The sequence below is a fragment of the Anguilla rostrata genome, chromosome 3 (genome assembly GCF_018555375.3).
Source record: "Anguilla rostrata isolate EN2019 chromosome 3, ASM1855537v3, whole genome shotgun sequence".
In the NCBI taxonomy this organism is placed as follows: domain Eukaryota; kingdom Metazoa; phylum Chordata; class Actinopteri; order Anguilliformes; family Anguillidae; genus Anguilla; species Anguilla rostrata.
Genome location: NC_057935.1, coordinates 52,823,851 through 52,845,716, shown reverse-complemented (window position 1 = coordinate 52,845,716; position 21,866 = coordinate 52,823,851). Strand labels below are relative to the sequence as shown.

At 53.6% G+C, this 21,866-nt stretch overlaps 1 protein-coding gene across 2 annotated transcripts in view; it reads right to left on the bottom strand.

Moving 5' to 3' along the window:
• The window catches only part of thoc2 (THO complex 2), a 60,040-nt gene that overhangs the window by 22,247 nt on the left and 15,927 nt on the right, over positions 1 to 21,866 (bottom strand). The window contains exons 11-23 of one of the 2 annotated variants that reach the window (XM_064328177.1): positions 19,472 to 19,644; positions 18,694 to 19,009; positions 18,089 to 18,127; positions 17,627 to 17,757; positions 17,338 to 17,439; positions 10,677 to 10,761; positions 9,141 to 9,234; positions 8,596 to 8,676; positions 6,708 to 6,804; positions 4,830 to 4,947; positions 4,123 to 4,302; positions 1,293 to 1,457; positions 421 to 696 (exon numbers count right to left, since the gene is read on the bottom strand). In XM_064328177.1, coding sequence (XP_064184247.1) covers positions 421 to 696; positions 1,293 to 1,457; positions 4,123 to 4,302; positions 4,830 to 4,947; positions 6,708 to 6,804; positions 8,596 to 8,676; positions 9,141 to 9,234; positions 10,677 to 10,761; positions 17,338 to 17,439; positions 17,627 to 17,757; positions 18,089 to 18,127; positions 18,694 to 19,009; positions 19,472 to 19,644 — 1,857 coding nt within the window. The remainder of the gene's footprint in view (positions 1 to 420; positions 697 to 1,292; positions 1,458 to 4,122; positions 4,303 to 4,829; positions 4,948 to 6,707; positions 6,805 to 8,595; positions 8,677 to 9,140; positions 9,235 to 10,676; positions 10,762 to 17,337; positions 17,440 to 17,626; positions 17,758 to 18,088; positions 18,128 to 18,693; positions 19,010 to 19,471; positions 19,645 to 21,866) is intronic. The other variant, XM_064328178.1, reaches the window with a different exon arrangement.

Here is a 21,866-nt window from a genome sequence, read left to right as displayed (position 1 = left end):
TTGACTAAATATAGAGTTGAAAAATGTAGATTTAAAGACTAAGCCGTGTAAGTATTGTATGAGAGCATCCACTAAGTAAATAAACACTGTCAAAGCTCTTAAGTTCTGTGATGTGTGAAAACAGGCAGGTTAGAAAATACCAATTCCAAAAGTGAGATTGTAAGCCTTAAAACTTGCAGACGGCTCAGAATATTTTTATGCATCAAAGCCTAGGATGCCTGTAGCTGTCAACAATTTAAATTAAGTTTCCACACAGGTCTTCTAAAAATAAAAATAAAATGTTGAAAGGAAAATAACACTGTGCGGCACCGAACACTGATAGATTTACCTCCAGGGAGGAGGCAGTAAACATCTGTTGCAAAAACAGATAAACAGAAGAGAAGTGGCGTCGGCGGGCGGGGGACGGGCGGGACCACCTACCATCTCGGGGTTCTCGTCGATGGCCTTCATCTGCACCTTGAGCTTGTTGACCTCGCGGTCGTAGGCGCTGTGGGGCACGGCCAGGTCGTACATGGTGAGGGACCAGAAGGTGGCGTAGAACTGCGGCCGCAGGTCGTCCCACACCTTGGGCAGGTGCAGGGACACCACGGCCTCGTGCACGGGCCCCATCACCAGCTCGCACGCCGCCATGTACTTGTGCACCTTCTGCTGCTGCCGGTTGCCCTTCTCCGCCTTCTTCAGCTCGTCGTACTTGGACTGCGGGGCGACAGCAAGGGGGCGCCGGTGAGCTCTGCCCTGAGCGCCGCTAGACTGATAGCAGCTAGCACGATTCTGCGCTTTCCAAGGTTTTAACACGTTGGAGTGCAAGAAACCATGCGGCCGTGTGGCATGGATGCACTTGGAAGGCTTTAGAAAAACGATTCTGCTGCTTCTCTTTAAGGAGCGAGATGGTGTAAACACGCCGTGACTATGCAGAGATAAAACACAGGGAATACTCCAGCAGTACTGGGGAGGTAAAAAAAATATAAAACATAAAACAAGACAGGGAAGGGGGAGGTGCGCTCTGCTCTGTCTCTACAGGCCTGAAGAGGGAGGGGGAGGGAAGACGTACAAAAGAAGTGAAGGAGATTACAGGAGAAGGGGGGGATGATGGGTAAGGAGAAGCAAGGGGAAAAATACGAGGAGGGAGGGAACAAAGAGACAGAAAGGCAGAGTAAGAGGGAGGGGAAAAGGGGATTTGAGGAGACACGGGGAGTGAAGGAGAAATGAAATGCGGCCCAGAGGGGGGTGGAGAGGGAGGGGGGGGGCTGGCGCTGCTCCAGCGCGCTCCGGCGGGACCGCGGCTCACTCACCAGGATCTGGTGGGCGTACATGGGGCGGGACAGGAAGAAGGCGGCGTCGTGCGGCGTGTGGAACTGGTTGCACAGGACGTCCACGGGGGGCACCCGCTTGATGTAGTCCTCCGTGCTCAGGTTGGAGGCCAGGAAGCCGCCGAACTGCACCAGGGTGTCGTGGCACTGCGGCGGGACGGGACGGGGGGGGGGAGAGAAAGCGCAGGGTGAGCGGCGGTTCGGCGCGAGCACGCCGCCCCGGTCCCTCCGAGGGCCGCGATATCGCCCCCGTTTTTTTTTTTCGGACGGGCCTCCTCGTCTTATTAAACCCATCCGTCAGCGCGCGGGCGGAGCGCCGGGGGCGGCCCTTCGGCTTCGGGGGCCTCTCGGAGGTGCGTTCGCCGCCGCGCCCCCCCGTACCCCAGCGTAGGCGATGGCGGCCTCCGGACCGGGAGGAAACCGGACGCCCTTTTTTTCTCCCAGAACCCCCGAGGCCGCACGCTCTGGCGAGGACGGAGAACGGCGAGCCGATCGCTCCGCTCCCCGCCTCCCGCGCCTTCGGCGTCGTCCCGTCCAGTAAAACACCCCGCGCCGCGTCTCTGACAGTCAAAATTGATCTGCGCGCAAAACACCGTTTTCTACTTAAGCTTCCGCGTTCCCACCGGGGTTTGGCTTGGGGGGTGCGGGGTGGGGGGTGGGGTTGGGGATGGGTGGGGCTGGAACCGCGTCGCTGACCGAGAGAAAGGCTTTTTTGCGAGCGAGCGAGGAGGAGAAGCGGTCGTAAAACACGGCCGAGGGGCCGGCGGAGCGGAACGCGGTACCGGGGGGGCCTGATCTATAGAGTCACCGGTAAGTGCGCGCGGGAGAGAGCGTCTGGGGCGGGGCCCTGCTACGGTTGGTTGACCTCTCGAGCCGAGTGGAAAGCCTGAGGTCGGAGAGAGAAACGACCGTGGCAAAGGGACGCAGAGAGGCCAGAGCGCCAAAGGCCTGCTCTTTTCATAAATGGCTTCGGTGCGGGACCACCAGGACCACCGGGGCACGAGGAATCCCTCGCTCAGAGGGAGAGTAACGCCAGCACAACATCATAGTTCGGCCAAACTCCCTCACTCAATGTCATTTTACCACAGGAAAGAGAAAAGAAATGGACCCAAGACCCCTAATTTGAGGGTTCCCATCAAAGGTGAGGTTAAGGTGTGAAGCTGCCCTTTTGGAAAGTTTGGCTGACGTAAGCCTGCATGCTGGATCCTAACTTGATCTGGACTGCCCAGGACAGACTGTGCACACGCGACGCGTATCCCCGTCTCCTCCGTTTCGGGGTGACCCGTGAAGGGATCGGGAGGAATCGCCAGGCCAGGCGTGCCGAAACCCCAGATCTGCGGCTGTATACCGGGAGGGATCCCCGCTGGCGCGCTCTGTCTGAAGGGACGGCTGCACGGGGGGCCGCGGAACCCAAAATAAGCACAGCGTGGCTATTCCCATCGCCGCCGCCGCCACGCGGAACTCTAACGGGGTCAGCGTTCCAGCCCGTCGCTCGACAGGCCCCGTTCTGTATCCTCAGCATGCTAAAATTCGCCCTACCTGAGACGCAAGAAACCTGCTTTCCGTGTGGATAGCTGCTAATGCAGGACGGCATGGCACTCAGGCGGAGCTGGGCCTACTGAGAAAGCGATCTTTTTCCACTGCCCTTTTCTACGAATAAAGAACACTCAAACACGCACACCTTCGCATCATTAACATTAAGTGCGTTTAGCTTGGGAATCGAATGCACTCTTCAGACTTCACTCATTTTAAAACGCTCTTCCGAGTTAAAAAGGCAGAAGCAGAAACGCGTCCGGATACGAGGAGCACGAGTTCAGCAACTTCACGGTTAAATTTCAGGGCGCCGGCAGGCTCGTGCATAAATCATGCCTGGGTAATTAAAGAAAGGCCTGACTGTATCAATCAGAAAGCCGCGGTGCGGTCCGGGAGAGAGAACGCGCTCAACGCCGGAGATTTCGGGACGTTTGAGGTGACGGGCGCCACGCACTCCTCTCGCTGGGGAAATGAGGCTGAATTAAGGCCCGAGCTCGCCCCCCCCCCGCGGACGACGGAGACCGCGCCTCCCAGGCATATCGTGACTAATTATCTGGACGCGGCTGAGGCGGTGCCGCCAAATCAACCCCTCCCCCCAACCCCCTCCCCCAAAAAATAAGCCCCGATGAGTCATTGGTGGAGAGGGAAAAGAGCTTGCAGCACAGCGCTGGCTGAGCACAACACTAATATGGAAAAGCGGAGGGGACGGAAGCCTTGATTAGGCTCAGTGTGCGCTGTGAGCCAAAGCTCGCTGTTAGACCCGTTTCGGGGGAAGAGAGGGGCGGTGAATTTCGGTACGCGTGCTGAAACCATTCCTTTTATGGCACGGTCGCTTAAAGATGAGATGAGGGTTTCTTCAGATACTGTGATGTCACGTGAGTGGCTTACCAGGACGGGCACAAGGAAGAGTTCATGGACTACCTAGAGCAGGGGTGTCCAACCTTATTGGAAAAGGGCTGGTGTGGGTGTTTTAGTCTTAGCCAACTGTGACATCTGATTCAACTAATTAACCAACTGCGGTCTTCAGTCAACACCTTGATAAGTGGAATTAAGTGTCTTACTGCTAGGCTAAAACAAAAACCTGTGCCCACACTGGCCCTTTTCAGAGTGGGTTTGACACCTATTCAGCACATTAGCCCTGGTCATACCAGCAGAGGAGTGTTATAGCATAAGAGTGAATGTCACCCTTTTGTAGTTTCTATAACACACACTGTAATGGATTCTTGGGGCCAGCAGTCTGGGGAGGTGGAAAGGGTGTGGTTCTGATCCGGTCCCGTACCTGGTCGTAGAGCTTGCCCACCAGTTTGAGGTGCTTCTCGCCGCCCTCGGAGAAGACCACCCCGTTCCTCTGCTGGGCCATCAGGAGGCAGAGGGGCAGGGCCAGCTCGTGGTCCAGCAGCGCGTCCTTCAGGCGCTGGGACGACTTCTTGGTGTTCCGGATTTGGCCGAAGTAGCCACCCTGGATGCGAGGACGTAGCCCGCCAGTCAGAACTACACTACCCACGTCCCCCCACTTCACACACAAGACTCCCCGAGGGCTCATAAACAGACTTACACGCTGTCTGCAGCACAGTGAAGTTTCAGTATAAATGCACCATGAATATTTGATGAGGTCTTACAGGACCACTTGAAAAATGAAAGAAGAGAAGAGAGAGACAGAAGGAGAGAGAAAGAGAATGTGCCAGGTAGTGTAGAAACAGTCACGGAAAGTGATCTCTGTATAATGGCAGCAGCAAGCCCTGGTCTTCTCCTTCTACAGCAGCATGAGATACGCAGCTCCAATCAGAAAGCCCGTCTCCTTATCTCTCCGCTGAGAAGCCTCCCACAGCACACCAAAGGCATCTTAAATTTGGCCAAACATATGGTTTTTGGCTGTTTTATGCATTGAGCTCATTACGCATGCAGAGGCCAAACTGGGTTTGGCCCGTCGTGCGCGCAGAGGCCGCCCTGCGTGCGGTTTAGGGCAGGCCTGGGGACGGGCTTCACCTCCGCTTTGAGCTGCTCCCCTCCCGTCATGGCCTCCAGCTGCTCCATCGTCATCTCGTCCGTGATCTCAATGCCGGCCATCTTCTGCACCACCTCCTTCATGATCAGCAGATCAAAGCTGCGGGGGAGAAAACACGCGCGCGCACGCACACACACATCACACACACGTACACACACACACACCAGACACACACACATCGCACACACGCACACACATCGCACACACACACACGCACACACATCACACACACACACACGCACACACATCACACACACACGCACACACATCACACACACGCACGCACACATCACACACATGCATACACGCGCACACGCACACATACACACGCGCACACACGCATCACACACACGCGCGCGCACACACGCACAGGCACAAACTCATCAGAAGGGAACGTCTCCGGGCGAGCACAGCCGCTGCACACGGACGGGGGCGTAGCCGCTGAGAACAGACCAGGTCGTGACCCCCCTCCCAGATAACCACCCAGCGAAAGGAAATAACGGGAGTGAAATGGAAAGCAGCCCTCTTGACAAAGCGCTGCGTCTGGCAGGCGTGACCTACATCACACACTCTAAACGTGGGCTGCTGGAGACGGGCTGTGGCACAGGGAGGGCTGGGCTGAGCGAGAGGGAGGGAGAGAGAGAGAGAGAGAGCGGGGGAGGCCGTGGTGTGCTGGGTACAGATACTGAGACAGCCCCAGGTATGAGAGAGAGAGAGAGAGAAGATGGAGGGAAAGAGCAAGAGGGAAGAAGATGGAGGAAGAAACAGGGAGGGAGGGAGAGAGAGAAACCGAGTACTAGAGGAGGAGGAGGAGAGAGGGAAGGTGATGGACGAAGAAAGAAAGGTAGAGGGAAAAAGATGAGGAAGAAGACAAGGAGGAAAAGAGAACGAGAGAGAAGATGGAGGGAGAGAGGCCGAGAGAGGAAGAGGAAGAAGATGAGGAAGAGATAGAAGACCAGAGAAGGACGAAGAGAGAAAGAGTGGACTAAATAGGGAGGAAGAGGTAAAACTAGAGAGAACAGAAGAGGGTGGAATAAAAAGCAAGAGAGAGATAGAGAACGATACAGAACGTGAGAGATGAGAGAGAGAGAGAGAGAGCGCAAGAGTAAGAGACAGAACACGACGGAGAGAGATGGAGAGAGATAAAGAGAGAGAGTGTGAGAGATAGAGCGAGAGTAAGAGAGCGAGAGTAAGAGAGCGTGAGAGATAGAGCGAGAGCGAGAGATAGAGAGAGAGAGTGTGAGAGATAGAGCAAGAGTAAGAGAGACAGAGAGAGAGTAAGAGAGAGAGAGAGAGCGTGAGGGAGAGAGATAGAGAGAGAGTAAGAGACAGAGAGAGAGAGAGCGCGTGAGAGATAGAGAGAGAGTAAGAGACAGAGAGAGAGAGAGCGTGAGAGATAGAGCGAGAGTAAGAGAGAGCGAGAGAGAGAGCGTGAGAGATAGAGCAAGAGTAAAAGAGACAGAGAGTGTGAGAGAGCGTGAGAGATAGAGAGAGAGAGAGTGTGAGATAGAGCGAGAGTAAGAGAGAGAGAGAGAGAGAGAGCGTGAGAGAGAGCGTGAGAGATAGAGAGCGTGAGAGATAGAGAGAGAGAGTGAGAGAGTGAGAGATAGAGCGAGAGTAAGAGACAGAGAGAGAGAGAGAGAGAGAGCGTGAGAGATAGAGAGAGCGATAGAGAGAGAGAGTGAGATGTGTGGGGGTGCCAGGCCCTCGCTGTGACAGATGAAGCCTGAAAAGCAGGTCAGGCGGAGTGGGCTTCTCGCTCGGCTCTCGCGGCTGCGCTGGCCGAGGCGTGGGCAGCCTGGCTCCCTGCCATCCCCACCTCCCCCGCAACCCTCCCCACGTGGGCGGGGCCCGCTTACCTCTTTCCCGCCTTCAGCTGATTGGTCACGTACTGCAGCAGGCCCGCCAGCTCGATGGGGTATTTCCTAAAAACAGCACCGCAGAGGCTGGCCAGACCTGAGGACACACGCGCATCACACGTCAGCGTTAGCGCACAGGGGCTCAGAACGCTTAGCCGCTCAACCTGCGCATTCCCTGCGTGACCGACTTTTAAAAGGGTTAAACTGCAGTGCTGAGGTAAACTGACAGATCTCCTCAGTGTGCTGTACTCCGAGGCCCTCACTAACACCCAATGGGGAAACAGTTACATGCAGACCACAATTCAAGGAGAAGAGGACTCATGCGTTTTTTCGACTAAATCCAAGAAGGCTGAAAAACAAAATGGCTGACATCAAGGCTGTCAAGGTTCTAAAGTTACAGCCAAAGGTTTACGTCCAAAATTTGGCCTGCTGGCAGTAGAGTTAATGTACCGACCTCAAATTTGGTGATACCTTAAGACCGTCTTCTATCAGTGTGCCAAATTTCACAAAAATCCACCAAGCCGTTCTCAGGGCTGCCATGAACTCCCATGGCAGAAAATAGCAGAAAAAACTAACAACTACAATAGGTTCCTATGCACCTAAAGTGCTTGGCCACTAATAAAGTGAATTTGTACTTTAGGTTTAATTAGGTAGCCATGTCAATAAGATTAAATACGCATTTCTGAAGAATAAACAGTTTCCATGATTCCCTATCACGCAAATTACACCCCCTTTTTATAAGCCCTTGTGCCTCTATGAAAATAGAGATTGAGTTTCTTAACCTCAATTTTATTTCAGTAGGATTTCTAAAACATGCTTAAATAACAATCAGTCTGGCTTGCTCTCACTTTGAAGTAAAAAGCTCCTCTGGTAAATATAGAAAAGATGTTTCATTAGGAACAATGAAATACTTATAAACCTGGGCTTATGTTCCCTACAAGCCGATTAATGCCTGGCTTGGTTTTCTCCATCCCCTGACTTATTACTTATCACCAGAAAACCGAGCCAAGTTCAACAGCAACAGCTCTGTTCATCCACCGGTGTACGCTGAACTACACGCTGCTTTGTGGTAAACAGGAAGATCGCTCAGCAAGACACCGTGGCGCCCGAGGGAAAATAAGTGGTCATAGGACGAACGCTGAGGAGCACTGCGAGACCGAGCACTGCCCTCGTTTTATCCGCTGAGCCGGAAAGCTACAAACACTGATTCATTTGGTGGAGAAAAAAAAATCACGAGTTTTCCAAAAAGCGCAAGCCTTTCCATTAATCTCATTCGCTTAAAACTCTGACCGACGGGCAAATGAGAAGGACAGGTCACACGGGCAACGCCGAACGCAGCGTTTTCCAGACGCCATCGTGGCGGGAGGGGGAGAAAGAGACAAGAACGAGGCCAATGCAATCATTCCGCTGTAGCACCTATCACAGAAAAGACTGTCTGATCTAGCGACTCATGGCGGTGAGCACAGGTGTATTTCTGTAGGTGAAAGGAAACACCTCCCCAGGAAAGCGTCACCACTGAAATTGCACCACGCGTTTTGATTCACAGCTGAGCTCGTGCAATAAGCTCTTCGAGAGACAAAGCGGCGTAGCCCGCGGACGTCGTCTCTCCCCGGGCACACTTCGGTCGGCTCAAAGCAATCGAGACTGCGTAAAGTCTACTTCAAAAGAAAGAAAGAAAGAAAAAAAAGACTATCGCAATAATCACTAAACAAGCATGCTAGACTACAGTCTAATTTACTGGAAAAAACTCATTACCAGCAGGCACTTCAAAATGCACCCGCAGAGACAATGCGAAAAGCTGCCAAGAAAAAAAAAAAACAGAAACACCTTGCTATTAAAATTCGGTTTACCTGCGTGGACGTGGGAAGACGCGCAAAAAGCCACTTACTCTGCAGCCAGGAGGAGATGGTGGTGTCGTCGTGCTTCATCTTCTCCTTCTCGGGATTGGCCAGGGCTTCGATGATGCAATCTTTCAGAGGGGGTCAAGGAGCGCGCTCATCATTCGCACCGGCGAGCGGGCCAGGGCCGCGGAAGGTTGCCGGGCCAACGCCAGGCCAACGCGCCGCGGCCAACCCTTTAACGTGCTAACGTTTTCAAACCGACCGGGCGGGGGGGGGAGGGAGCGCGTGGGCGGGTTCAGGTAAGGTGCCGAAAATAAATAGTTTTTTTTTTTCCCCCCCGGTGTCTCAAAGGGGAGCTTAATGGAAACATCAAATAGGTTCAAAATGGCAGTCTACGTAAAGAAAGGACCTGCTGTTCCAGGCCCTGGCGGTGCAGACACACGAGACACGTTTGGCATTTTCAAAGAGCCTGCCTCCGCGACTACCGCTATCGGCCAAGGCGAGGACTCTCGCTCTCGCCCTTATCTCTCAGCGGACAGCGCTTCGCGGGAAAGGGGAGACGCCGTGACGGGTCGAACCCGTGAAAGGATACAGGCCAGCACGTCGTAGCTGAGCGAGGTGAGGTATTTCAGGGAGTCCACCACCGGCGTGATCAGGTTGTCGTACCACTGGATCTGAGACAGGATCTGAAAAGACCGAAAAGAACGTCGCTCGTCATAACGGCAGCGGAAGGGGCCATCATGTACCAATCAGCGTTTCAACCAATCTTAGCGTCTCTCTTAGGACAGCCAACCGTTTTAACTGGTCCAAATTACTCTGACAATTGACAGTGCATAAATAGACCATGCGCCCATGATGGGGGGAAAAACTATTTGTTGGGCTCCATAGAGTTAGTATTACATATATATATACACAGCCTCTGACAGTTAATGAAAGTTATAAGTCTGTACTGGTGATAAAATGGCTGACGTGCCGCCATTCCGGATCCCCCAGTTTCCCTCCTTTCCCCTCACGTCTAATGGTCTGAACCCCCGTTTTTCTGCTCGACGGCTCATTCTTTTCGCACGCTTTGTCACGGCCCAACACACGACGACTTTTCGGCATTTTCGCAACCCTGTAAATCCGCCGACTGCTGACAATAACTCCGTGGAGCGCAGCGGATCGTTGCGGGCGGGGCCGTCGTCGTGTGACGCGTCAGGCACCGTCTCTATGGTGCACCGCAGCGAGCCCGGCTCCCTCATCACCAGCGGAGAACGGCCACATTACGAGCGGTAATGTGCCTTTGATGATGTTCCCCGCGAAGCCCAGCCTTTTCGGCAGGACTCCAGCTGAGGAGGAGGTGTGGAATTCGGGACGGGTAATGGGAGAGACCGCGGGCTCGGAGCTGCGAGCCGGCAGAGCCTCCTCTCCCATTCCGCTCACGTCCGGAGCGGGAGGCAACAAAAAAACCCTGCTTCCCCTCCGCAGCTCCGCTTCAGACTCGGAGCCCTGTCCGATTCTGTGTGAAATGCTAATGTGGCGCGGAGCCGCTGCTTCTGACAGATCGCTGAAAAGTGTACAAGGGCTTCGGAGGCCGTCCGCCCCGCTCGACGAGTCCAAGATGAACCCGCGCTCCCTCCGTCTACCCGAATGTACGCCCTTCTGCTTCACAATGAGTTACAATCACTCCGAACCAGCTCTGCCTTCCACCGAACCGGCCTACTGTGTACACACCCAAATCACCCTGGCAGTGTGAACAGCATCGCTACTCAAACACCGATATATAATAACGTGCCAGGGTTTTAATACTCTATAACTGAGGATTCCAAATTTGATGATTACAAAATTCTTAATTTCGTCCTATTAGCATTTCCAATTTTCTAGTCCAGGAGCTGCCTCTGTACCATCCAACTAATGCAAGATTCCCTGCTTACTTTGAGCTTCACGTAAACCATTAATTTTTGCATTTTAGCACTAGAAGAATGAACTGCTCTAAGCAATACTGCCAAATGGAAGAAAAACAGCTTTCTAATGGAAGGAAGCCGGAAAAGTAATGTTTGAGCCGGAGAGATAAAGCGGCCCCCATTACGGCTCCTCATTTGCCCTCCACCTGGCCCATTATGTCCGTCACAAGCGGTAAAGTACGCACGTAGTCAAAGAGGATTGTGGGATTGCTGTGGCTCAGCTTGCCGATCTGCCGTCCGGAAGGCTTCACGTTCTCCTTGGTCAGGCGCCTACGAAGAAAAAAAAGGGCGGGAGGGCGGGGGAGGAGGGAGGGGAAGGGGGGGGCGGAGTGGGGGAGAGAGACGGGAAACACAAGATTCAGCCGGGCTTCTGCCACACACGCTCACCGGGAGCGTCTATCTCTTCATTTAGGAGCGAGTGGCCGTTCTGCGGGAGCACAGGGACTCAGACACCCGGGCTAACTGGCGGGGTGATGTCACGGGCCCGGCGACGCGGGGAGAGCAGCAGGTCCGCCCGAGCCCGTAATTGACAGGCGTGATGTATCAGTGCTCTTCCCCCCCCCTCAGCCCAAACCGAGAGGGCCTCCGCGTCGCCGGGGTTACGTCTGATTACACACCGTACCGATTTTGCCATCGCGGCGGCCCTCCCCCCCCCCGCGCCGACGGCCCTTGAGTAAACGCAACGGCGAAATGATGGATCGGATTTGCGGATGATAAATTCAGATGTTAAACCCACCGAGGGGGAACCTGTGATCGGGCCGGAGGCCGGGAGTCCGGGACTATCGCTGGAGACCACGAGGCTCCGGTTTCCCGAGAAGAGATTTTGCGTCTAAATTTCTCCACTACGGAAACGCGAGCGGTCTGACAAAAAAAAAAATAATACGTGAAGGGGGTAGAACGCGTCCGCAAACGATAAAACATTCGCAGCACGCTTGGGTTAATTGTTTTATTGTTCAATAAGCGGTTCTGTAAGTAGGCCGGGAAACGCGACAGCGGGTATGCATCGCGCGGCTGACTGTGAGGCGGCCATGTTGCGTCTCTCCGGTAGAATGCCGACTGGCTCCTGTGTGACGCGCAGACAGACATTAAGGCTGTGCGGCGCTGCCTCTGCAACTAAAGCTAAGTGTGGGAGAGCGTTCAGCCATGACGGTGTCATTGTGTTTAATAAGGGAGCTCCCTCTCTCTCTCTCCCTCTCCTTCTCCCTCTACCCTGCTTTAAATGCAAGGCGGGGGGGGGGCAGACGACTGTTCCTCGGTACCCCAGCACCACGTTGGGAAGTGTAATTGGTTTGCTTAACCTTCAGAGCGCGATGAGTGGGGTTTGTAATGAAGGCGCCCGATTTGCACACCGGTAAATAAAGCGGGACGGGGCGGTTTTAGCAGGGGCGCGGAACGGTGCGGATCCGCGCGGTCAGGCTAACCCGCGAGCGCACGCGCCGCGGCGGTACCGGAGCGACGGAGCGCGTCCTTTCGTCCTTGAGAGTGCCGGGCGCATCGGCGCGCCTGATTTACAAACAAACGGAGCCCGCAGTCTGAGTCTGGCTCCCGGGGCGAGCGCTTCAGATCAGGCCACGGCTCCGGAACGCTCGCTGCTCGTTCGGAGAGAGAGGGAACGGGGGCGGTCGCAGTCGCCGGAGCGGTCAGGACTCGCGGCTTTCGCGCGCAAAGAGCGGGGAGGATACGCGGGGACGGAGCGGAGGGGATGAAAAATTAGACGTGTCAAAGCTTCGCTTCTGCAGCGCAAAACCACCTGTGCCGGTAATAACCAAGCTGCCAATAGGGACGGGAATCTCATGAATGGAGAAACGAGCGCAGATATGCTGCGTTAGCACAGACTCACTGATCTCAGCCTTTTAGATCTTTTTAAACGGCTTCAAATTTGTTTCACGGAAGACGGACTCAAAGGTTCTGTTTTTCTCAATATTCTTGGTTTTCCACAAACCCAGTCATAGATATCTTAAAACGTGCCATACTTGGAAGGCAGGTAGCGACCCACGCGAAATGGCCGATCCATTAGCACATGGCTAATCAAACAACTGACCCCTTGTCAAGCCCTGCCCAAGCTCCTATAGTCACCCGCAAGCAAGCACGCACCATTCATAAAGGCAGCTAATTTATAACGTTAGCCAAGTCGCTACGAGTACACTAAACTAACAAGCAAGCAAAAGCAATTAAGAATCCCCTCAGATACGCAAAAGAGCAGACGTATCTGAGTGGCAAAGCGATGCGCGTAGTCTTACGCGGTGCTACTGGAACGGGATTCATTTAATGATATCGTAGTTTACCGGACTCCAAAATAACATTTTTAATCTTTCCCCTGTGCTAACGGTTTTACTTAGGAGACCGCAAATAATCCTCCAGTAGTGTGGCTCTATACGGATCGCTATCTGTTTTAATAGACGTGGAAGACGTTACTCTGGAGTGTGTAGCCTGCATAAAAACAATTGTGTGCGAATGGCGTGCAGGAGTACGTGTTGACACGTGTCCTAGAACCATTCGACTTTTCCCCTTATATATACCCAAGGATCAAAGGAAAACCCAAAACAAGTGATCAAATGAAGACGCAATCATAAAAGGCAGTAACATCACTGATTCAGCTCGTCCAAATCCCTGTTAGCCTATCAACCCGGGTCAAACCTTTGAAGGACAGCCGGGCGCTGACCTGTTCACTTTTGACAGGTGATCCAAGAGTCCTCTGGTCAGCACTCACAGCGCCACACCATGAAAGGCACTTAAGGTGCTGATCCAGTAGAGCGTTTATCTAACCCGGCAGACTTTTTATCCTGTCAGCACAGGAGGGGAGCACACTTCTTCAGTACCACCCGACAGGCATTTACAAACTTATCATGCAATATTTGATCTAATCAAGATTGAGCACTGGAAGAAAAAGGTTTGTGTGCTTAAAATTCAAGCAGACATAGTGAAGATGTTTACTGATGGTCGTGATGTTGAGCCAGTGGTCTGGTAGTCTGCAGTCTAATCCAGAGTTCGCATTTCCCTAAATAGACCCGGGGTTTTGGAAATGAGATAGATACTCTACTGACTGTTGCCGGCCTGAAGTCACACTAACATAAATACATCTGCTGTACTGGAAGTACGCCAAACCTGAAACTCAAAAACTCTGGCCCTTCAAAAAATTTGATAGCCAATCACATGGCAGGAGTAAATGAAAGGTAATAAATCAAGTAAATAGATATGAAATTACATGACACTTCACGGGCTTCTGTAAGCGGCGAGCGGATAGTGGAGGTTATCCGTGGCAAATTCCATCTTCAAGGGTCATGTGGTACTTATTGAATTTAACACACCTCACTTTTTTCTGCTCGCACGTCAGTCTGGATTGGCTAAGCGCAGTCTGTTTGATCGTGCTGAGGTTAAATCAGCTGACTTTTTTTTTTTTTTTTTTTAAAGGGGCAGTTCACACAAAAATGAAATTAATGTACATTTTCACTCACCAAGAGCACTATTTATCCATCCAGGTAGTCGCCCTGAGATCTGACAAAGTTTTCCAGATATTTGCCGCAGCTTACTCCAATACAGCGGACCTCAAACCAGTCCATAGCTTTTTTTTTTCTTTTTTTTTTAACATTTAAAAAAAAAAACGAAAGTACTCTGGGTAAGTGGAAACATACCTTAATTTAATTTGGGAAAACTGCTTTATGCAAGCTGAGGTCCATTTCATTACGTTTTACCAAGTATGGGACACATCTATTAATCTTCTTGGGAATGTGAATTGTATGCCAGCACTGTTTCTATAGGCTTACAAAAAAAGCCCCCAGACAGCCCACTTTTTGTGCCTGATGCATGCTCTTTGCTGCTTACATGGGTATCAGTGATTAGTGGTGTGTGGGAGCTCCACCCATTTTGGAGTTCACAGAGCCCCAATTTAGAATTATCATCACTGGACAAATATTAGCCCTCATCTTCTCATGCATGCATGTGCGATGGGTATATTGCGTGTGTGTGTGTGCAGTAAATGAGTGTGTGTGTGTGTCTTTGAGGGGTGTGTGTATGTGTGTGTGTATAGAGTAAATGAGTGTGTGTGTCTTTGAGGGGTGTGTGTATGTGTGTGTGTATAGAGTAAATGAGTGTGTGTGTCTTTGAGGGGTGTGTGTACGTGTGTGTGTATAGAGTAAATGAGTGTGTGTGTCTTGGGGGTGTGGTAGGTAAGTGTGTGTGTGTATATAGAGTAATGAGTGATGTGTGTCTTGAGGGGTTGTGTGTGTGTGTGTAAGAGTAATGAATGTGTGATGTGTGTCGTGTGCTTATGTGGGGTGTATATCATGAGATGTCTGCAGCAGCCTCATTAGAGCTGAGTCTCAGTGCAGAGCAGGAGGCTTCGTTTACGCTCCAGCGCTCCCACTGTTCTACTGCAGCAGCACTGCAGTCCCCACAATGCACACACAAACACGCACACACACACACACTCCTCACATACACACCACACAAATACACACACACGCTCCACACACCCATACACACACACACACCACACAAATACACACACACTCCTCACATACACACCACACAAATACACACACGCTCCACACATACACACCACACAAATACACACACGCTCCACACATACACACACACAAAACACCACACGTCCCACACATACACACCATGCACACACACACCTTACACACACACCACCCACAATACACACACACACACACAATAACACGACACACACGCCCAGCACATACACCACATCACACACACACATACAACCCACACACACACAACACAGCACAACACGCAAACAGCCACATACACACACACACACACACACACACAGGAGCGAGCAGGAGCATTTAAATGCTCAGCGTACCTGCACTGCACCCAGCACTACTGATGGCCGGCTCGCTGGCAGTCCTGCCCGCAGCCCTGATTAAAACTAACGAGTGAGGGGAGAGGGGGCAAGGCCGGCCAAATAAACAGCGGCCCCGCGCGCGTCCCCGGGCCTCGGGCTCCGCCGTCCATCGTATCGCTCTCCCCGTCACCACGGCATCGCGGGCTGACCCGCTTTAAATACGCATCACGCGCCAGAGCGAATGCACCGCGCGTCGCGACCGACTGACCCCGCCCATCAGCGGCACGCAGCTCTCAAACACCCGCGCCAGGGAGAGCGGAGGAGCAGGGACGCCCATCCACGCAGCTGCTCGGCCCGCCGTAATTAAAGGCAGAGCTATGGGTGTGTGCTGTGTGTGCATTGTGTGTGTGTGTGTGCGTGAGTGCATGTGTATGGCGTAACTGTGTGTGTGAGTGATGGAGTGTGTGTTGGTGATGTACTTGTGTGCGATGTGTTTGTAGCATGTGCAGTGAGCATGTGTGTGTGTGTGTGTGTGTGTGTGTGAGCATGTGCACCTGTGTGTGTGGTGTTGTGACGCATGCGTTGGATGTGTGGTATGCGGTGTGTGTGTGTGTGTGCGCGCGTGTGTGAGTAGCGTGTATGGGTAGCGTGTATGGGCTTCTTGCAGCACTGACATCGAGCCTCGCTCTCTCCCGTTCCCGGACTCGCGCGGGCCTTGCCGAGTGTCCCCGGCCGCGTGTCACTTCCTGTCTTCTCACTTCTCCTCTAAGTCCCCGCGACAGCCTCCCTCGGCGCTTTTTCCGCCCCCGCCATCCGCCTCTCGCTCCGTCCAATCACCTGTCCGAGGCTCATGTTTTATTCACGGACGCCGCCCTGCCGCAGCCCGCTGGCGGGAGTCAGCCGGTTCATTAAAAGGCCGTACTGAGCATTCGCTGATGGCGCTCGCGCTTTATAGCGCCGACTAAACGCTTTTTCTTTAATGAGCGGTGCCCTCGGGCCGTACCGGAGCACGCGCAGCCTCAGCTGCCCCTAAAGACGAGCGGACGGCCTATGCATCAGGGGCTCTATGCTAAGGAGTGCAGCCTCTGCCACCCTCAGCGGGCTGCCCGCTAAAGGACGGCTAGCGGAGACGCGCAGCCTCTGCACCCTCAGCGGGCTCTATGCTAAAGGACGGCTAGCCTCTCCACCCTCAGCGGGCTCCATGCTAAAGGACGGCTAGCGGAGACGCGCAGCCTCTGCACCCTCAGCGGGCTCTATGCTAAAGGACGGCTAGCGGAGACGCGCAGCCTCTGCACCCTCAGCGGGCTCAGCTAGCTGCTAGAGAGCGCGTACCCGGGGTCAAGGACGGTAGCAGACGCGCAGCCTCTGCACCCTCAGCGGGCTGCCGCTAAAGGACGGCTAGCGAGAGACGCGCAGCCTCTCCACCCTCAGCGGGCTCCATGCTAAAGGACGGCTAGCAGGGGACGCGCAGCCTCTCCACCCTCAGCGGGCTCCATGCTAAGAGGAGACGGCCTCACTCGGGGTAGCGACGCGCAGCCTCTCCACCCTCAGCGGGCTCCCGCTAAAGGACGGCTAGCGGAGACGCGCAGCCTCTCCACCCTCAGCGGGCTCCATGCTAAAGGACGGCTAGCAGAGACGCGCAGCCTCTCCACCCTCAGCGGGCTCCATGCTAAAGGACGGCTAGCAGAGACGCGCAGCCTCTCCACCCTCAGCGGGCTGCCCACTGGGAGGACGGCTAGCGGAGACGCGCAGCCTCTCCACCCTCAGCGGGCTCTATGCTAAAGGACGGCTAGCGGAGATGTGCAGCCTCTGCACCCTCAGCGGGCTCCATGCTAAAGGACGGCTAGCGGAGACGCGCAGCCTCTCCACCCTCAGCGGGCTCCATGCTAAAGGACGGCTAGCAGAGACGCGCAGCCTCTCCACCCTCAGCGGGCTGCCCACTGGGAGGACGGCTAGCGGAGACGCGCAGGAAGGAGCCGGCTGTCGGACCGCTCGGAGAGAAGGGAGGGAAAAAAAAAAAAGGAACTTACTTCATGATGTATTTGGCCCTGTCCACGGTCTGCGCTTTGACCTTGACCAGTAGCGGGTGGCCGATGTAGGTCTCGTTCTTCCACTGGCCGTACAGCCGATACCTGCGTGGGCGTGCGGGGAGGGGGAGCGGGGAGGGGAGGCAGGGGGAGCGGACACAGGTGCAGGGGTGATTATCTCTGCGGCGGACGTTAAGTCAGTCTCAGAGCTCAAAGTAAATGTCAGGGGCCCCCGGGGTCGCCGGAGAGCCCGGTTTATGAGCTCGCCGGCGGGGTCAGGCGCGGCTCTGACCTGTGCTGGTAGGGGAGGAGCTTGAAGAAGCCCCACAGCTCCTCGGACATGCAGGCGTTGCAGTCCATCAGGGTGAGCGAGGGCAGCAGGACCTGATCCGCGATGCTGAGGAAACAGCTCAGCAAGGTGTCCTGGAAGGACAACGTTACCCATAAGCCACCGCTGCTCTTCAAAAGACACAAAGCCTGAGAGGATGATTTATGAGCAGCATTTTCTTCTTACAAATAAAGAAAAAGATGAGACCACTTCAGAAATTAAGGGAAAAAAATAAAAAATCCACGCCTAATAAATCTGAACTTGTAAAGCTGGGCCGGCTGAACCATTTAGCGTGCAGCAGAGCTTAAGAAAATAACTCTGCAAAAATAAAGATATTTATTATCTTTGGCTTGGCCGCCACAGGCAAACACTTTTAAAGCTCGTGTGAGTAATACGGAACATAATTTTCCCTTTTCATTTTCTCACCATTTTCTCTTTGTGGTCCTGTCTGTTCTCATTCTGAAACTGTGGAATAAAGACAGAGAGAGGGAATGAGAGAGAGCGAGAGGGAGCGAACGAGGGAGGGAGGGAGGGAGGGAGGGAGGGAGGGGTGAGAGAGAGAGAGAGAGAGAGAAGCAGAGGTTTGCAGGGGAAAACACAGCCCCGGGTTCAATGCGACCGCGTTTAAAAAAAACGGACCGTCTTCAGCAAGCGACTCCAATAAAGCTCTGGCGATGAGATAGCGGCTGTCTGGGAGATAGCGCCGCTCGTTTAAATGCATAAACAAGGCGCTCCGATTCAGCGGCATTACGGGGAAGCCCGCTCCCATCGCCTCCCGCACCCCGCTCCCGCACCCCGCTCCCGCACGCACGACGCGCATCCAATTTATTTCGCTTGTCACCGGATTGGTTTCCCCGGCTGGCGTTATACATCGCGGTGCATCCGCTGTAGGAAAACAGGGATGTGCTCCAAGAAAACAAAACAAGCAACAAAAAAAAAGGAAGAGGGCGAGGACGGAAAGGGAAGGGGGGGGGGACAGCACAGAATAACCTTGTGAAAAGGTCACACGTTAGCGGTGACGGGCTCCTGACCTGGGGGTCGGTTTGGGGCCGGTTTGGAGCCGGTTTGGGGTCAGTAGGGGGCCGGTTTGGGGTCGGTTGGGGGCTGGTTTCGGGTCGGTTGGGGGCCCGCTGACCCGCGCGGGACCTCACCTCCTTCATGAAGCCCTTGCCGAGCCGCACCACCTTGGCGAAGAGGATGGGGTCGTGGGAGAGGTGCGGGCCCAGGTACCCCAGCATGCTGAAGGCCTCCCGCCGCAGGTCCTCGAACGCCTCCGCGGGGCGCGGGGCCCTCTTGTTCCGCAGCGGCTTCATCAGGCGCCCTTTGGCCCCTTTGGGGACCCCGGCCCTGAAACCAGCGGAGAACGGGAGCCGAGATCTGAGGAGATCAGGCCAGCCAAGCGTCCGCCATCTTTTAAATCACTTATAAAAACTCCCTCTTTTTATAGGCTCACTTTTACTTAGTCATTACTTTTCTCACTTTTTAATAAAGTTTTTTATCTTTTCTGCTGCATTGTAACTTTCAGGTTATATTTTTGGACTTTTAATTTCAGTATTCTGATCTCACTTCACTTTCACAATTTTATTAGACTCTTAGTGTGTTTTAACTCTATATAAAACTTTTGCAATGCACTCCGTAACGTTCTTTTGATAAGTGCTATTTAAAATGATGTGCTGCTCTACGCTGCTTGTGTAAATAAGCCTGAGGCAGAGTGCGTGTGGGTCTGGGTGAAGGCTCGCGTGCGTGTGCATCGCGTGCGGGTGCGGCGGCTGTGCCGGTGTGCCGGTGCGCTCTCCCCCGACGGGCTACCTGCGGTACAGCGGCTCCACGGTCAGGTGCAGCAGCTGGCACAGCGCCACGGCGATGGCCTTGTGCGAGGTGGCGTAGAAGGCGGGCATCTGCTCCATGATGCTCTGGGCGTGGTGCCAGTCCCCGATCTTCAGCAGGGCCTCCAGCAGACCCAGCTTCTGGTTATCGGGGGGCTGCGGGGGTAGGGGAGAGAGAGAGAGAGGAGGTGACCGCGAGCCGACTGTGGGGAGGGGGGAAGGACCCTGGCGCGCTGTCCGTCTCCACGGCGGCAGCTCGATACCGTGGCGACGGCCCGGCCGTCCGTTAACTCGAGAGAGAGAGAGAGAGAGAGAGAGAGAGAGAGAGAGAGAGAGAGAGAGAGAGAGAGAGAGAGAGAGAGAGAAGAGAGAAGAGAGAGAGAGAGAGAGAGAGAGAGAGAGAGAGAGAGAGAGAGAGAGAGAGAGAGAGAGAGAGAGAGAGAGAGAGAGAGAGAGAGAGAGAGAGAGAGAGAGAGAGAGAGAGGCCGCGGGGCCTGTACCGGTCGGTCAATACCGCGGCAGAGAGGAGCTGCAGGTGGCTCGTCTGCAACGGCCAGTCAATATCGTGACGGACGGGCGACGCGGTCCAGTCCGTCAGGAACGGCTGCTCAATATTGTGACAGAGAGGAGATGCTCTGGAAGGCGTGTCCGCAGCGGCCGGTAAACGCTGAGCGCGGAAAAAGCCCGCGGTGTCGGCAAACCGATACACACAGCACCGGCGCACCGTGGTCTGTAAGAAAGGAATTCTCACTCTTTAAGGAAATTACGTAAGACTGTTTGACTGTACAACGTTATAACTACTGCAGACCGTTATAGGCTCTGGTAAAATCGAGCACTATGTTATTGACTGATGCTCCAGGGACCCAAAATAAACGATATGTCAGAGTTACTGAGGGACACGAAGTATACTGAAAGCAGACGCTTCCACACGGGCGTGGTTCCTGTGTTCATGAAACAATTACCATCCAGGCACGGTCACTGCATTGTATAAAATGCTGGGCAAGCCCAGGTAACCGTTGGCTACCACGGCTAGAAGAAGAGATCTCAGTGACTGTGAATGAGTGGTGCTTAATGAGGTACATTTGGCAGGAGTTTTAGTGGCTTAGACTGTCGAAACTTCCTGATGTTTAATGAGGTGATGCTGGCATGGAAAGATATCATCAACAAGAGGCAACTGTGGTTTAAAGTGCATACTCCTTGACCATACTGCTTGAGGTCTGTGCCCTGTTTCTGAAATGCAAGGCAAACCAGGCGAGCAACTCAGGTGAGAATCAGTTGACTATAAATATCAATCTAGTTTCATCAACAACAGTTTGTTGGGAACTCTGCACGGGGACAAGGTTGCAGTTCTCTTTACTTTGGCGGGCATCTATTTATAGATGAAATATGTCTGCAATTTCGAAACATACCAATTTGCCATTCTGTTCATTTGAATTCAGCCTGTTTTTTTTATGAATATACTGCCTGCACACCTTTCCCTAAGGTCTAGCCGGTCTATACCCCGTCAGGCAAGGCACTGAATTCCTGACCCTGAGGCAAACGATCAAGTCACTCAACAGTAGTAACCAGACCTGGGTCAAAAACGTTCTTGTCTGGTGTATTGGAACCAATGAAATACTCTCAAAAAGTGCAAAGCCCGCCTTCTGGTCATATTGGCAGACTCAATTACACCAGGCAAGATCAACAGAGCACAGAAAAGTATTTGAATCCAAAAAATTTGACCCAGGTCTGGCAGTAACACCGCGTAAGATCAGTCCGATTTCTCCACGTCGGAAACATCACAGGTAGGTTCCCACAGCAAAGTGGTCCTCTCCCCATGACAACAGAGACAGGACTGACACCCGCTAGTCTCACAGCACATCGCACACCGCACCTTTTCCGCACACAGCGGCACCAGGTCTTAGCCAGCGGCTGACCCCCCAACTCCAGCCATGAGCACGCCCGCTTCCATCTTAACTGAAGAGCGCTCGCTAACGAGAACGAGAGCGGCGCGCCCTTTAATCCGTCTATTTGCAGTCCCGTCCCGCACTTTTCCCCACAGTTATCACAAACGGCACTGCGTCTCCTGAACTACAAAGCCCACGGAGCATGTACAAGCTTGTCATCATGCTCCCCAATGAGAATAGGCCAGCTATTACACGCGTAAAACCTGCCAATCGAGAGCAGCCGCCGCCGCTAAATCTGAAGACGCGGAACTCCAAATGTATGCAACTGAACCCAAACCCAAGTACCCGCTGGGGAGGGGAAGGGGGGTCTGCACCTACCCCTTGGATCAATTCCAGCTATTTTATTTGAGGGAATAGTTGTGCTCTGCTGAAGTTCAGACTTTATTTGAAAGTAAAAACAGAACAAGGCAGATGTTCCCAATAATTTATGAC